The 16,126-nt window shown below is 33.1% G+C and overlaps 1 protein-coding gene across 1 annotated transcript; it reads left to right on the forward strand.

The window, feature by feature from the left end:
- The first annotated feature begins 3,319 nt into the window (after nucleotides 1-3,319).
- Nucleotides 3,320-15,537, forward strand: LOC128548299 (E3 ubiquitin-protein ligase DZIP3-like). The gene is made up of 4 exons (XM_053522783.1): nucleotides 3,320-3,357; nucleotides 12,059-12,486; nucleotides 12,707-12,778; nucleotides 15,066-15,537. The coding sequence occupies exons 2-4, from the start codon at nucleotides 12,097-12,099 to the stop codon at nucleotides 15,288-15,290; spliced, it is 687 nt and encodes a 228-aa protein (XP_053378758.1). The 5' UTR covers nucleotides 3,320-3,357; nucleotides 12,059-12,096; the 3' UTR covers nucleotides 15,291-15,537.
- The last annotated feature ends 589 nt before the right edge of the window (nucleotides 15,538-16,126 follow it).

The raw sequence follows: 16,126 nt of genomic DNA on the forward strand, positions 1-16,126 counted from the left end.
AAGTAATAATAAGGCTATTAAAAAAAGAAAATAATGAGTGAAAAAACTTCATCCCGGGATTCGAAAATGTGTCATTGTGTACACTACGGTAGCGCTTTCATATGGTCGCACTGACCTGTGTACTTTCGCTCGGGGCATTATGGGTAAGAGCTATTTTCAACATGGAGTCGTAAACAAGGAAGTGAAAGTGTGCTTTGCATTTTTAGTTGAATATTCACCATTGTTTCCAGAGTATGATTAATTCTAGTGTATTCATTCGAGTATCATTTGAAATGATGAATGTAAGTTATCTGCAGTTGTGCAAATCGTCATACATGAAAAACGGCATCGTTTAGCTTGTTTACCTGCAAAATTTTACATGTATATGTCTGTACTTTTTTTGTTTGTTTGTTTTGGGTTTAACACAGTATTTCAGTCATGTAACGGCGGGCAGTTAACCTAACCAGTCTTCCTGGATTCTGTTCCAGTACAAACCTGTTCTCCACAAGTAACTGCCAACTTCCCCACATGAATCAGATGTGGAGGACTAATTATTTCAGGCACAATACTGTTTATCAAATAGTCAGGGAGAACATACGCCCCATACGAGGATCGAACTCACAACCCCTTGATTTGTAGATCGATGCGCTACCTACTGAGCTGTACATGTATATCATTTCACAATACGAATGTACAAAAGTTTGAACACACCAATTTTCAGTATAGCTATAAATTGAAATACATTTTTTTTCTTTTTTTTGCAGGTCTAATTTCCAAAGTATCAGCTCGATGTTGTCAAGTAAGGCTAAATGTACAGTCTAGTCAGAAATGGTTAAATATCAGAACTAAAAGGCTAAATATCAGACGCACAGTTTGTTTTCTTGTATTGTATTCTTGTTTTGTTAATTGATATTTTTTTTATATACAAATTGGAATAAACAGTTGATAATTAGTACAAGATTTTTATGATATCATAATAGTAAAAATCATATTCAATAAAGATTTCTCAGCTTGCTTCAAAATTTAAAAATTCTCAGAATTTATTTCTCGGTGAAGACAGTCGTTGACAGGTAGCTCAGTTGGTTAGAGCACCCCAGACATAGAAGTACAATGCCATGGGGAGGTCTCAGGTTCGAATCCTGACCTGGCACTTGTCCACAATATAACCTCCAATTATGTCAGTTTACACTTCCAAAATTTTAACACATAAAACTTCAATTCTGCTTGCACATTTGACCTTATAATACTTTTCATAACACAGCACATTTACTATGATTTAGAAGTGTTTTGTGCATTTTGCCATGGAAAACTTATGAGATTGATGCTTTGATTTATTGTTATAAATTTTGTTGTTGAGTACAGTATTTTATTAACTTTGATACGATGGAGAGAATTTCTAATTAAATATTGGAAATTTAACATACTTCCTGAGAGAAGAATGAACCAAATATTTTACAACAAGCTTGAAAAATAGAATTCCTGTGTGACATACTATCAAATTAAAACATTGAACAGAATCTAAAAACATTTTAAACATCATAGTGACTGTTTATATATATATATATATACATCATTAACATTCTAGTTATTATATTCATTAAGTTATGACTGTATTACACTGTTACCTCTTACTGATCTGATAAAATGTTTTAATGTGTGTACAGTTATAATATTGATAATCATTAGTAATATTACATGACCTCTTACATAAATATCTGGTCCATAGTTTGTGTTTTATGACATGTTTAAGATTTGAGAATAATAGTGACTATTAATGTCTAAAGTCATGTAATATACCACTTATTGAATGGCTTGCCGGTCAGTATTCATAACTTAGCCTTATTTTTACTTTTGACCAGCAAAGACTTCAATCAACAATTATATTGTATTGAAGTTGTCGGTGCATAGGATTTTATATGTTTGCCTGAAGTGTATTTGTTGGATATGTTACCCATGTTCAGTAGGCCTGTTAATTAATAAAAATTAGACTGCAAAATAGTGTGTATGAACTTTGATATAAGTACAAATAAAACTGGAATTTACTATCAGAATTGCAATATGTAAACTTAGAGAAATTGTTTGGTTATTAACTGTTTTAACAGATTATGATATACATGTACATTGACATGGAGTGCCAGCTGGTGTATCAGGCCACACAGTATTCCTTCTTGATGACATGACTTAAGCACTCTATTTGTGCATCATTTAGACGTTTAGGACATTGATCTTATGATATCTTAGTCTTCCAATCCACATGTAATATACCATATTGCGTTGCAATACTATAGTATAGGAACTTGAAAGTAGATTTTCCTTTTTGTCAAAAAATAATTCTATGACACGAGTCAGAGAACGATAACGGTCTAAAAGTTTAAGTAATCACAATTACTCATATTTCTTGTAATAACATACAAAATATAAGTTTATTCTGAAAATGTCACCTCCTCCGCGGGACTATGTTTTAGTGTATGTACAATTATCCAAAATCGGCTAGTTATCAGTTCCTAGTATAGAGGTTAGACGGAATGTGTGACGTCACGCTCTATGTATAGAATGAAAATGTGTTGCATTAAGCTGCAACCTGAATGCTCTACTTACTGTGCAATCCAGTAATTTTGAAAAAAAGCAAAAAAACTAAATAAATAAAAAATAAAACTTTAATAAACATTTAATAAATACGATATTTTTTCATACAGTTGTATGACAAAATCAATCCGAATATCTGCATCCCCAACTTTGAGCGTGAAATATACGAGAACCGCAACTCTTGTCGGTATTGATTTTTTGCCTTGTGCGCCATTGTAGTTGCTTCCCTTTACACTAAAATATCGATAAACCTGCTCTTTGGCATTTATAGGTAAAACTCGGCTCTACATTTTTGAGCAACGCATCTTGGTTAGATAGAATTATTGAAGTATGCAAATTAAAGCAGAATATAACACATCTTTAAGCTCCAGTAATTATTTGTATTTTATGGACTTTGCTAGATACCGACATTGTTCCATGAGTTATAAATAATTATATATTAAACAATAAGTAAAATGTACGATTTTACTGTAAAAATACTCGTTTATCATGCGTATGTAATGTGCATTTTCTGTCATGTATATGCTGAGTGAAGTTATAAGTTTCGTTGAATGCATGGACCGAAAATATAAAAATAAAAAATGCCACTTTTCAGTGATAAAGGATATACATAAATCATCACACAAAACAATTCCTTTTCTTTCAATTCCCTTTTGAAAGCTTTCCCCCCTTTTGCCGTGAAGCGTAATGTTGTAAAATTATGTTCTCAGGTTACAAGTTTAAAATAATTCGTCTAAGTGTCACGGGTCAGTGACGAACTATACCCGCGTCGGCAAAGTACATAGCAACAAGGTAGGCTGTTAATTTGTATTTAGAATTAAATTTTAAACTTTTTAAAAGATAACTCTAATCTTTCACATATTCTTTTTGTTCTATTGATATGTATCTCTGTGTTGGCTTTAGTAGATCTTGATTTTTTGTCTATTTTATTAGATCAATATAGCTTAGCCTAATGAATAGAAACCGAAAGTGGAACATACATTTTCATGATTTGTTCCGTCTGTGTTCTTATTAACATAATGTTACAAATATGAAATAATAAAATTAATTTATAATTTATAATCTCATTTGTAGTGGCCAGTATTCAATGTTTTAGTAACATAAGGACATTGTATCAAGTGATTTTCATGTAACGCTATAAATAGATTTTTGAAAGAAAGGGCTGATCCATAAATCAGTTAGTATACAATAAATTCATAAATGTCTTGCAATATTATATAATCTACATCTACATCTACGGGGATACTCCCAACAATCAATTTCTGATCATAACTGGGAGGTCGGGGCAGTTGTTAAAAACATGTTGCTATGTTACATGATACATGATATGCATGTGTTAAGAGAGTAAGAGCAGTAATATGTACAACTTTGTTAAAAATAAAAACAGGATGATGACATTAGTACATATGCGAGTCTAGGTCAGATGTGAAGCACTGAAGGTTCACACTGTCCTTGATGTTATAAGGCAAGGCGTTCCAGTATCTGATCGTGCGGGGGAAAAGGAGTTCATATGATATTGTGTTCTTGAAGATGGAATGATAAAGTTTAAATTTCTAGAGGCTGTCAGGTGGTTATGATCTACAGAGACGAGGTTGTGTGATATTTTATACAATATAATTAAAGATGCATGTATTCTTCTTTGTTCTAATGTCTGCCATTTAAGAATTTCAAGCATTGATGTTACGCTGCTTTGGTATGAGTAATCATTCATAACATATCTGGCTGCAGCTCTTTGTACCTTTTCTATCTCATATGCTAAGTTTTTTCTGCCATGGATGCCATATGGTGTTACAGTATTCTAATTGTGGGCGGACGTATGTTTTATAGGCAGTTTCTTTGATATTACGGTTATTACATTGTACATTTCTTTTTATGAATAACTTAAGTAACGCACAGTATTAATGCGTTTACATTTTGAGCAGTATGCAATTACTCGTTTAAAACAAAATGTGCGAAGTTAGATCAAGACATGTAGTTGGCTTGTTGGTAGGGGATGAGTGGAAACATGATCATTGTGTAGTGATACTTTTCTTTGTGTAAGTTAGTATTTCTCTGGTTTCTATATCATAATGTTATTAATCAAGCAATTTCGTATTGGCCTTGTTATTTGTCCAAGGGTTGTCGTATTGCCAATACGACTGCCCGAGGACAAACAACTAGGCCAATATGAAATCGCTTGATTAATGATAATATTATTATTCAACTTTCAACTGTTGACGGTAACACCGTAAGAACTCTGACCTTATGACAGCTATGTACGTTGAGGTGAAAAATCTTGACAATTTGTTTAGACGTATTTTAGAAGTCATGATCATTTTCGCCAGTAAAAACAGAATTGTATGTAGGTACTTGAGAATAATTTTGAGAGCTATTTTTAATGCGACATAATCAAGAGTAACTAGAACTTACCTTATCTTTTGGAATTTCTATTTATTTTCTTTAGCGAACTGTGATAAAAACTGCTTTAAAAGTCATTTCCTTTTAAGCTGCTATCAACGAGACACAAAATTATACACGTGTTCATCAAGATAATACAACCAACCAAGCACATAATATATAGTCACATGCCTCGTTTAATTCTTATCCGAAATTGCTTGCAGTTCACAACTGACACTCTTGTTCGCTAATTTATTCATCCACTTTCCAGCATTTGAATCGCTATTTATCATTGCGCAAATAGTCCACACTATCAAAATGTCTGTTAAAGATAAGTCTCATCCTTTTAATTAATCTGAGTTTCCATATTTTCTTATTATTTTCCTTGACAACTGCCAGAATTTCTGACAGGAAAAACCTGCATTTTACACCTTGTCCGTCACGGCAAAACAGTCAGATATTTCAGAACAAATCGACTGTCAGTAAAATTCAATTACAGCAAACATACATCCAGTTGTAGGTTCAACACATACATTTGATAAATATCTCACATGTTAGCTTTTTTTAAGTAAAGACATTACTAACTAAATGATAAATTAATAAATAGTTTATTAGTTCAAATACAAACGCAAATATACTGATTCTTAGTGGTTTAGGTCACTGCCCCCTCTCAGCTGTGGGTGAAGTCGTCTAGCTACCATTCGGATTGTCAGTTGCACTACACAAGTGCCAGCTCGTATCTGAAATAATGCCCGCGCCATAAGATTATTCTTCGTTAATGAAATAATTTGAGCAATATCACACAAGCTGTGGTTTAAATTCATTCAGATAAATTAAAGTTCATATGCCCAGAATAAACTTGCTTTTCCCTGAAACTGTTTTCCCCTTGAAAAGAAGCAAAATACTTTCTGATATGTTGAAGGTACTGACCAAACAACACGTGTTGCATTAGACAATGTTTCTTTAATGATAAATGGCAAATGTTGACCTCAGTCAAACACGAGCTAGAGGGAGTGGACGTCCGAGGACAGGTCCATCGTTATTTCTATTCCTGTCGTGTTAGACAACATGTGGGTATTCTTTATTCTATTTCATTTTAGCCAATATCGATTCAGTAGTTCGTTTATCTTTGATCAAAGCAAAACACTGTATTTGCAAATTGTTTTTCCTTTTACAATTAAAACTCAGACATTGTCATACACGAATTGTTGAGTTGTTAATTGTGAACAAAAGCATAAAATGATACAATAGGGATAAGTTTACAAAGTTGTTTACAGTAGTATCGCATGTTACTATAAGGTAACCAGAATGAAACATTACCGCGCAAGTCATTCTTTACGAGTTATCAAACAATATGTTAACTGAGCCGAGTGGTAACACTTTGGAATGTATATTATTTGCGCCGCTGCTTGTTGTCTCAAACGCCCATTTATTTGAATCAGTTTTTCAAATAAAGATCACCTCAAAGAAATTGGTGAACGCCATGACCTTATAGTAGCGTAACAGCATCTGTCTTTATATCCTAGGAAGGTATTCATTTAGTTTTAGTCGACGTAGTTTTGTTTTCTTCAAGTGCATTTTGAATACTAAAAATATGTTTGCCTGTTTTGGCCTGCGGACAGTCCTCTACAACTGTTCTGTTTGGTAACTGGTTCAGCGTAAAGTTGGCAAATATTCTGTTTATTTATGTATGTAACATTCCTTATATATCTATCCATATATTCAAAATGTCACTATCTATTTAGTGGGTTTTTAATGTTGTTCTAAACATTTATTGGGTCTTCAAAAGACTAAAGGAAGACCCAATATATATGTAGATATTAACTTTATTTGAAAGTTAAGATAACGTTACGAAATGGGGTAGGTTCCCAATTGATACTGGCAATTCAGCCGACGTTATTGTCTAAAGACGTTTTATCTGCTTCATATATATAGTAACAGTATTGCTACGACTTAGGGTAAGTTTCCATGTAATTACAGCTCTTAATCAAACGTAGCTCTATCAATATTTCTTGTGAAATCCTTTGAAAAAGTTTTAATACACGAGATTGGCAATGTGAGAACATCCAAATATGTTAGGTTATTAGAAGTCAGAATGAAAGCATTAGACTCCAGCTCAAGAGGTTCGCTTACTGGTCCCTAGCCACTATCTTCTTTGTTTCATTGGTAAAATCCCGGAAACGTCAGGTCTTATTTACGTACCTTTGAAGAACATCGCCTTTTCCTACACATATTTTTCCGAAAGTTCTATAATAGCTTACAATGAATAGAAAGTTGTTTAATTGTTCCGGTCTGTGGTGGTCTTCTACCTTAAACATGGCGCATTCTGCTCTTCGTCTGCACCACGGAAGCACATTTTTACCGAATTACGGACCTTATTCCTGTATGAAATATTTCTTAACAAATTCCATAAATCTTATTTTCAAGAAAGATGTCATTCTAAAGATATTACCAAATTTCATCGAGAACATTCAAGTGTCCAAAGAGATATACATTTGATTTATGCCATCCATACTTATTACACTGGTAAATATAGTATGGACATTTTACTGTAATATTTGGCAAACGTTTTAGCTGTTTGTTTTAATTGTTTTACTTGGATTATGTCATGTTTCATTTCTTCATGAAATAGATGTGGACGGATGCATTTTGTACATTTTCTGACATTTAAGTAAAAATGGCTTTTATCGAAACTTCTGTCAGAAATATGCACACTTATCGCAAATGTTTAAAGGGCTTGGTATGGTTTACATTGAAAAACATATTTTCGAGCAAGTTGTTATGATACTTGTTGTCACAGATGAAGATGGCATAAACTATTATCCTTTTGATAAAAGATAAACCTTTAAACAATTTTATGAATTCTCTTTTACACGCAAATATTCAACACGGCTATCGAAACAAAACTTTCCCTTGGTATGTCATTTTACCAAAAGCTATTTGTAAGCACGCCGTCATCATAAAACAAACAGAAAGGAATAACTGGTTATTTCTGCCAAGAACCGTTACTTGGAATACTGCATGCCCGATGTTGATGATCTGTTGATTTCAATACTCTTCCCGACTGACAACGCCAAGTTCCTATAAAAGTTAATATGTTTCGGACTCAAAAGTACTCTTACATATGCATCATTCTGCAAATTAGTACGGCATTTACTCCGAGAAAATCACACCCACTAGTTCGAATTCCTATTAAATATGCAGAAGTGTGGTGTGAACAGAGCTCCTGTAAAAATGAAGCTGCTGACCAGCACGTACATACTGCAATCTGCTAGAAAAATATTTAATTAAATTCAAGTCGACCTGTAGATTGTGTTACAAAGGAATCGAAACCTCGAAGCACTGCGTATTTTAATGATCTAAGCTACAGTATATCAGACACTCTTGAAATGAGCTGCAGTCCCAATAGGGGTATTGTTAATTCTTCTTCCGTTAAAAAAACTTGAAATATTGACTGACCGTACATGTTTAACTGAAACTTCTGAAAAGAAAAATTCTAAACTCTGTGATAAGAAAAATCTGTCTGAAGTTGAGGATTTGTGTAGGCGTTACTTTCACCTCACTGACTATGCCAGATATAGAATATTATCATGTACATGTAAACAGACAGGCAAGAGCTCTAGCGATCACCACGAACGGCTTTCGTCAACGTTGAAGAAAACACTTGGATGAACTTCCTTATAAACATCCGGTCTAGAGGTCAAAGTAGTGTGCACATGTAAGGCGAAATGTAAGCATGCAAAAACAGAATTAGAAATTCACAGTTATACAATAAAAATCGACATGAAAAATGAAAATAATCTTAGAAATGATTTTGTATTGGTATACATTTTTAATGTTCATTTAACTCACATTGCACATTTGTGTTGCATATACATATTTAAGCATACACGCGGTCATTTTCACATTAGCCAATCAGAATAATGAAATCTTTACCGGAACTTCATTAGGAAAGTTCATCTCAGTTTTCTTTTCTGTAAAAAACGTTGATGAAACTATAAACTACATAAATTTTGGACAAAGCTGTTGAACAGTTATCTAAATGGGGAATATTTTAATGTTGTCAAAACATGTACATTGATAATACATCTGAAATAAAAATAAACACAGGATATTTCCAGTTTTTAGATAAGGTAAATGTTTTTTCTCCCTGATTAACAGCAACTAGTTGATTTAGAATCTCAAAAGTTTTAGTAATGAAAATGTAAACGTTATAAAATGTAATTTAAGTCTTCATGATATGAGTATACATATAGTTTAAACTACTTATAATATCATATGCTGATTCGCGAAATTAGGAGTTTAATCAATTAATGATTTACAACATAGATGAATATGTGTTATGCTGGTCTACACTTTGCAGTTCGTAATTCAAATCGCAAACTGCAAAAATCAAATTGCAAATTGCAAAAAAGTTTGCGATTAGTACTAATTTCGTAGTTATGTTTTGCAAACCTTAAGCAGAACTATCGTTACTAGATGTCTGGGACTTAAAAACGTTTGTAATATATTGTATAGGGAATATGAAACGGTTGTTAAATTATCAAAACAAGCAAAAGGTTTTAGAAAGAATGATTAAGTAGCGTCTGTAAAACGCAGTTTACTATTTTGAGCACATCAAGAAAATTGCCATTTCTCCAAAAAAGATTTCATTCTTTTTTTCAAAGGTGGTTCGTTAAATGCACACAAAAATGCACTTCTTCCACGAAAAGAAAAAAAATAAACATTGAATTAACCAGATACTTGTTTAACAAATTGATATATCAAGGTTGATTCTGATACGACCTTTGACCCAAGTGACGTTATGTGAACAATCACATGATGTATATATAATACACTTGTGTGTATGTTGATATTTTGTTCCAAGCCGAGTTTCATAACTGCACAAGAACAGTTTGAATTATGACAATTCGTGTGTTGAGCGCGAAAATATTGTAACTGTATAAAAATAAAAAACAATATATACAAGAGTTTGCGCTCAGCCCTCAAAGTGTGTTTACGTCGATTGTGGTTAAGTTTGATTGCATGCACATCTTCATAGCTTTTTATTCTTCTTCTTTGATTTAGATATTATGAAAATGGAGTTTATAATTCCACTAACAGGAGTCCTAGGTTCATTATAGTTTTTATTCTACACAATATGTTATCCATTTATAATACAAATAATTGTTATTCTATGATGAGTGTTTATGTCTATGATAGACGTCACTGTTTTAAAAATATTTGTAACTTTTGTTATGTTATCTTATTTTATGATAAGGAAATTTGATTCCTTCTGTCAAATTAGATCAATTTATGGATATAATGATTATTATGTAGATCCATATATGGCCCGTGTATGGTTGAAACTTGTTGGTTGGAATACAAGCCCCGCACTTGATTTATGACACATGCTGGTATAATCTCTCCCTGACCTCCACACATCGACATCTGTTCTTGTCCTTTCTTGATGCCATTTGCTTCTCCTGAGTATCTGAGGAATTCACCAAGCTCCTGCATTAGATAGCTTATTCCAGTATTTTGGTATCTTTTTCCGTAAACAACTACTAGTATTTCTTTCTTGTGGATGTGTGCCGCCAAGCCAAGACAGTCATTGTAAAGTGATACATGAATTTAGCAAAGCAATATTATCATACTTGTCCAATGTCAGTATCCACAAGGTCATCATGCCAAGCATCAATATTATCATCTCTGTCATGATCACCATTGTCTTCACCACCAGCCACCGCTCCTCCAATGACTGGTCTTCACTACTATAAGAATCATCAAACTCATTTTCCTTATCATCCTCTGACCACACTGATTTGTCTAAGAATTTTCAAAACCCCACTTATTCTTATAGTAATGACTAAAACAATGGATCAAACTGATCCTTTGAAACTTTCAAAGTAATTTCTCGTTTTTGCGGCCATGTTTTTTACAATCTTACGCACAACTTTTGTCAGGAAATCAAATAATAATAATAATGCTATGTATTTTAATGGGACAGAATATTCAATTCTTTACTTCTTGAAATGATAAGCTCAACACAACAAAGATAATATCCAACCCCTCAAAAGATGTTAATTGTATTTATGAAACTTGACCCGTATTAGTTCATGATATACTGATCATTACAGTTGATATGCAATTTGTGAAATATTAAGTCTGATTATAGTAATCTGCATCTAACGAGCTTTAGATATATATATTTATTGTTAAGTAGTTAAGACAACTTGCATCGATTAACTCGTTACAGACACTTTTCAATTTTCAGTGTTACGTGTAGTTAAACAATTGATCACCATGTGTTGTTATACTTTCTGGTCCTTTGGAATCATGGAGTTCCGCTTAAATCGGTGCTTGGGGCGTGAGAGGTGTTGCACATTTCAGTACCTCTCATGAACAGACTCAGTCAAATCGTGCCTGCTATTATTCTTCTTAGTTTGCAGCTTTAATTTGGATAATATCATTAATTTCCTGTTACCTAAAATTGTTATCTTTTTTGTGCTGTCGTTGGATCTAGAAGCCAGTGCCTTTAACTAAACAAATAAATGAATACAGCTTATTTGTGAAATACATGAAAGACGTGGTGCTCTCTATGCTGGTGTCAATAAAGTATAATTAGTGGCAAGCATTATCAGATACATGCTGGAATTTTATCGTCTACCACAGATAAGCCACATCTAATAATTTTGTGTATAGCTACTGGTGATTCCCCCTTTTCTGAATGCTTTTATTTGCACTCTGTCTTTGCTAAGCGTACTAAAAGGAAAATCAGCATTTCTAATGAATTAATATGCAGTTGTAAATGCTAATATTAAACGAAGATAATACAATAGGGCTTATTTCTATATAATTCCGTACGCAAATAGTTTACGAAATATATATTCATGTTAAAGTAACTTTATGTAGGTTTGTCAAAGAGAATAAGAAAATCAAATTTAAAAGATATCACAAGTGAACATCTATTGAGCTGTAATTGAACGCAGTGTACATGAAAGGTAGTAAAAGTTTTGAAAATATCCGTTACTTGACCTAAATCTGATTAGCCACCCTTTAAAGTTCACTTGTTATTATATATAAATGAAGTAATTGTAATTCATTTCCATCACAATCCAGCAAATTTTCTTTACAGATATGTGGATCGTATAATGCGAAACATGTGGAAGGAAAATGGCAACTGCAGACGCTAAAAGTCGTGTTTACCATTTCCGTCTACAAATTCTTATCATAGATGGAGGACTTCTAGTGTTACGAAACATACTAGATCAGAAGCTCAACGTTCAGAACATCTCTCTGAGCATATGCCTGAGTCAGGAAAGACCGACAATTACACGTCTGAAAGCACAGGAAATAATAACTCAATTCCAATATGATCTTCTGTATCCACCAGGTGGACGACTTCCATCGGCTGCGGACTTTGACTTTACGCTGATAATATGTCTTCTTACAAATCTGAAATGTTTTGGTTTCAATCGAAACTTTAGCTGGACTGTTATTCCGAATACATCAGACGTATCATTGGAAGCTGACATCTGCAGGCTTAGATTGTACAGGAGAGAGGTGATTAATATATTCTTCCTAGGAATTCTAATTCTTACTGTTTACGTTGTACTGTTGCTCTTAATTATTAGCAAAAACTATAAGATATTAGTAACAACCTATGGTGTAGATAATTTTAAAGTCTTTAAAATCAATTTCCTGGTTCCTCCTTGAAAATCAATAGGCTCGTTTAATTTTTAACAGTGATTAAAATCCTTTCTACGATACCCTTTACTTTCAGGTCACTCATATATTGACAACAACAGGAATCGGGTTGAAAGATTTTATCTTTAAGTGGACTGAAATAGAAAAGGTTAGAAAAGAACTTAAACTTATTACCTTCGAATAGTCGTGATATTGTTGTGTGATATAGACCAGTTTCTCAATAACAAACTAAATGGATTATATTCCTTGTTACTATATTTCCTCCTTCAGAATTGGGCTCTGTTGTGAAAGAAAAATTCATCACATATATTTAAGTAGAATTTGATATGCCCAATATAATATCAATTTATATTCGAAAAAATGTCTTACTTCTCCGGTTAGCAGCAATTGTTCGACTTCATTTAAGTGTTCAACAGCTTATATTTGCCATTTAAATAGATATGTTCCTATTCAAAAATAATAGATCAGATTTTGAGCCTATATAATTTACAAACGTTTTCAGATTTACTGGATGGCCATTTGCATATTCAGTTAACATTTAGATTATCATTTGTACAAGAATGTTTTAGAATCAATTTACTGATTGAAAGATAACTATTGAAACTGTTCTGGGTGTTAGGGTGTTGCACGTTTCATACGTTAATTACCTTTTAAGGTATCCAATCCACAAATAGATAACATTTTGATGCCTTGTGACCCCATGTTATTAGGGTTTTTTTTTGTTGTTTTTTTGTATCATTTTTGAAGAGGTACAGAAGAAGGTGCGTTTTTATTAACTCGTATTTTCAACACATCCATATATATTTCCGAACATGTAGAAACTTGAACATATACTACCATACATCAATGTATGACCTACCATAGCCTCTAGAGCTACACTACAATTCAAACTGTATCCAAGATGTATATCCCCATATACATATATATTATGTTCATGTGGTAGGGGCTCGAACTAGGTCGAAAATCTTCCAGACATGGTCAAAATAGTGAAATATGCTAAGTTTGAATACTTCCCGGTTACCTTCTATGACCTCTCCTCAAAATCTAGATCTGTCCAGGTACCCAATCTTGGTCAGACTCAAAACTATATTTTCATTTAGGGTATGTCTATGTTTCATTGACATATGGGATCAAATTAGTTCAAAAGCCTTCAGGACTGAAACATGGTATAGACATCTGAGGTCTTCCTGCAACATAAAAGCTGGGAACTCGCCGTATGACCTATAATTGTGCCGGTGCGACGTTAAACACAACATAATTAATCACTAAGTAAACATGGTTTAAACAATGATATTTTCTATGAGCAAACCCTGTAGGGCTATTCAATGGATACACCAGGTACCCTATCTTGGCCAGGACCTAAACATCAACGTAAACTACTGAAGTTAGTAACTCGAAATTTAGAGTAAGTATCTCAAAATTTCGACTTAATAACTTGAAATTTGAAGATACGTAACTCGAAATTCGAAATTTCGACTTATTAACTCGAAATGTCGAGATAAGTAACTTGAAATTTTAACTAATTATCTCGAAATTTCGACTTAGTAACTCGTAATTTCGAGTTAATAAATAACACACCTGGCACTAATGCTCTTCCGTAAAGAGGTGTGTCTGCATGAATTATTAAATCAGATGACTATAAATAATATGTACGAATCACTACAATCAGGTTTCTAACTGCGAAATAATAAATCTTATACTGAAATAACTGGATTTCTTGTCATTGAAAATTTAAAGTAAAAAGTAAATAATTCTGTGACATATTTTTGCCATGTAATTAATATTATCTTCTCCAGTTGATAATACATTTTCAAACGATATCAAAATTATATGAGGGTACCAGGAATCAATATTTGATATATTTACATAGCACTGTTTTATTGAACTTGCTTACTTGTGGCTTGGATACCTTAACAGACTTAAATAGGCTTAGTCAAACGGGATTTAAAATGTTTTGCTTCCACTTAATCTTCTTATAGATTTCATTTAGTCTTTAACTGCCTTATGAGGCCATACGAATTCTTCGGATACTTGGACTTAGAGTTGTTATAATGCTAGGTCCCTTTGGATCACAGTCATTCTTTATGTTTTATTGAAATCCATTTAAGCCATCGCTAGCGGTATGCGGTTTATCACCTCTTAAAAACAGCCTCAATAAAACCGAGTCTGCAATTCTTTTCTTTTGCTACATTCTACGCTTCCAAGATATTTTAGATATTATTAATAGTTTCATTTGAAAAGTTATTTATAGCCTGGTATCATTTCAAAAGTAAATATACACTCCGAATTAAGATTTTAAGACGAGTGACCCAAAACTGCAAATCCAGCGCTATGATTGTCTAATGATCATCCAATTGTTTCGTCAAGAAATGAAACTGCTCACTTTCCGAAAAAGTCAGTAGAAAATAGAACATGATTCCATTGTTTACTCGTAGATTCTTTTGAGGCTAAACACGACGGTGATAAATCCGGTTCCAAACTTACAGCAGACAATTGATGATATTAAACGATGTCCACTAGATCCAGAAGCAGAGGAAAGGATACAGAAGTTAACGGGAAAAGTGAAAGGAATATACGACAGCACGTCAGGACAGCAATCAGCAGCAGCAAGTAAGTATTTAGTACTTCAGTGTCGTTTTATGAATTGTAATCTTTGCTGACGTGTCATGCCTACTAAGATTATTACTGTAGCTATAATATACTGAGGTCATTTAGAAACAGTACACCTGTATCAGTTATTTGTCCGCCATTAAATACGCATTTGTACAGTTAATACTTAACAACGTCAACAGATACTCTATAAGTTTTTCTTGTCTCAGCAATAACAGTGAAAATAAAACAACAGAGAAAACCACTGCTGGGCATGTATCTTCTAAAATTTTAATTTGTAATTAATGGCTTACCTAGTGCGTATATGCAGGCGAAATCTGCATATATAAATAAGGCGTAAAACATTTGTTTCCGGTAACCCGACCTTAATTTTTGGCCAAACCCTAAATTTTTATGGACTTGTTTTCATTTTTTAACAAATATTTGCAAAACTGCACATTTTATGCTTTTAACATGGTCGTTGATGTTAGAAATCAACTTACTGTTGCTCTTAAGGCATAACACCCTTATTTTTATTCATTTTAACACAAAGATAATTTCCGAAAAGTCTCACTTAAGGAGGTAGGTTGCCTTGTTACAAGGGTAAATTCAAATTAGTTGAACCGCAACATTTTTTTGTTTCTACAATCTCAGTTTCGTTTGTCTCTGTCTCTTCAAGTTCAGTTTTTATCAAGGTTTGAAGAATATGACCCTCCAAAGGTATTTCATATTGAAAGAAGAAGGAAAATACTGATATTTAACACTTTTCAGTGTATTTTAGTTTCATTGATATCCGTAAAAGTCTGCATAATTGATAATTTAACTAGTATGCACGTTAGCTTTCTAATATAAGCTTAAAATGTATATGTCGCGGGGCTCGTGTTTCCATGGTAACGCATTTTCTCTC

The sequence above is a fragment of the Mercenaria mercenaria genome, chromosome 14 (assembly GCF_021730395.1).
Source record: "Mercenaria mercenaria strain notata chromosome 14, MADL_Memer_1, whole genome shotgun sequence".
Taxonomy (NCBI): Eukaryota; Metazoa; Mollusca; class Bivalvia; order Venerida; family Veneridae; genus Mercenaria; species Mercenaria mercenaria.

Excerpts from the sequence above, each read along its gene's own strand:
- LOC128548299 (XM_053522783.1), top strand. The coding sequence starts at position 12,097 with ATGGCAACTGCAGACGCTAAAAGTCGTGTTTACCATTTCCGTCTACAA. Across the intron at positions 12,487-12,706 it reads TTAGATTGTACAGGAGAGAG|GTCACTCATATATTGACAAC; the intron begins GTGATTAATATA and ends CTTTACTTTCAG. Across the intron at positions 12,779-15,065 it reads AGTGGACTGAAATAGAAAAG|ATTCTTTTGAGGCTAAACAC; the intron begins GTTAGAAAAGAA and ends GTTTACTCGTAG.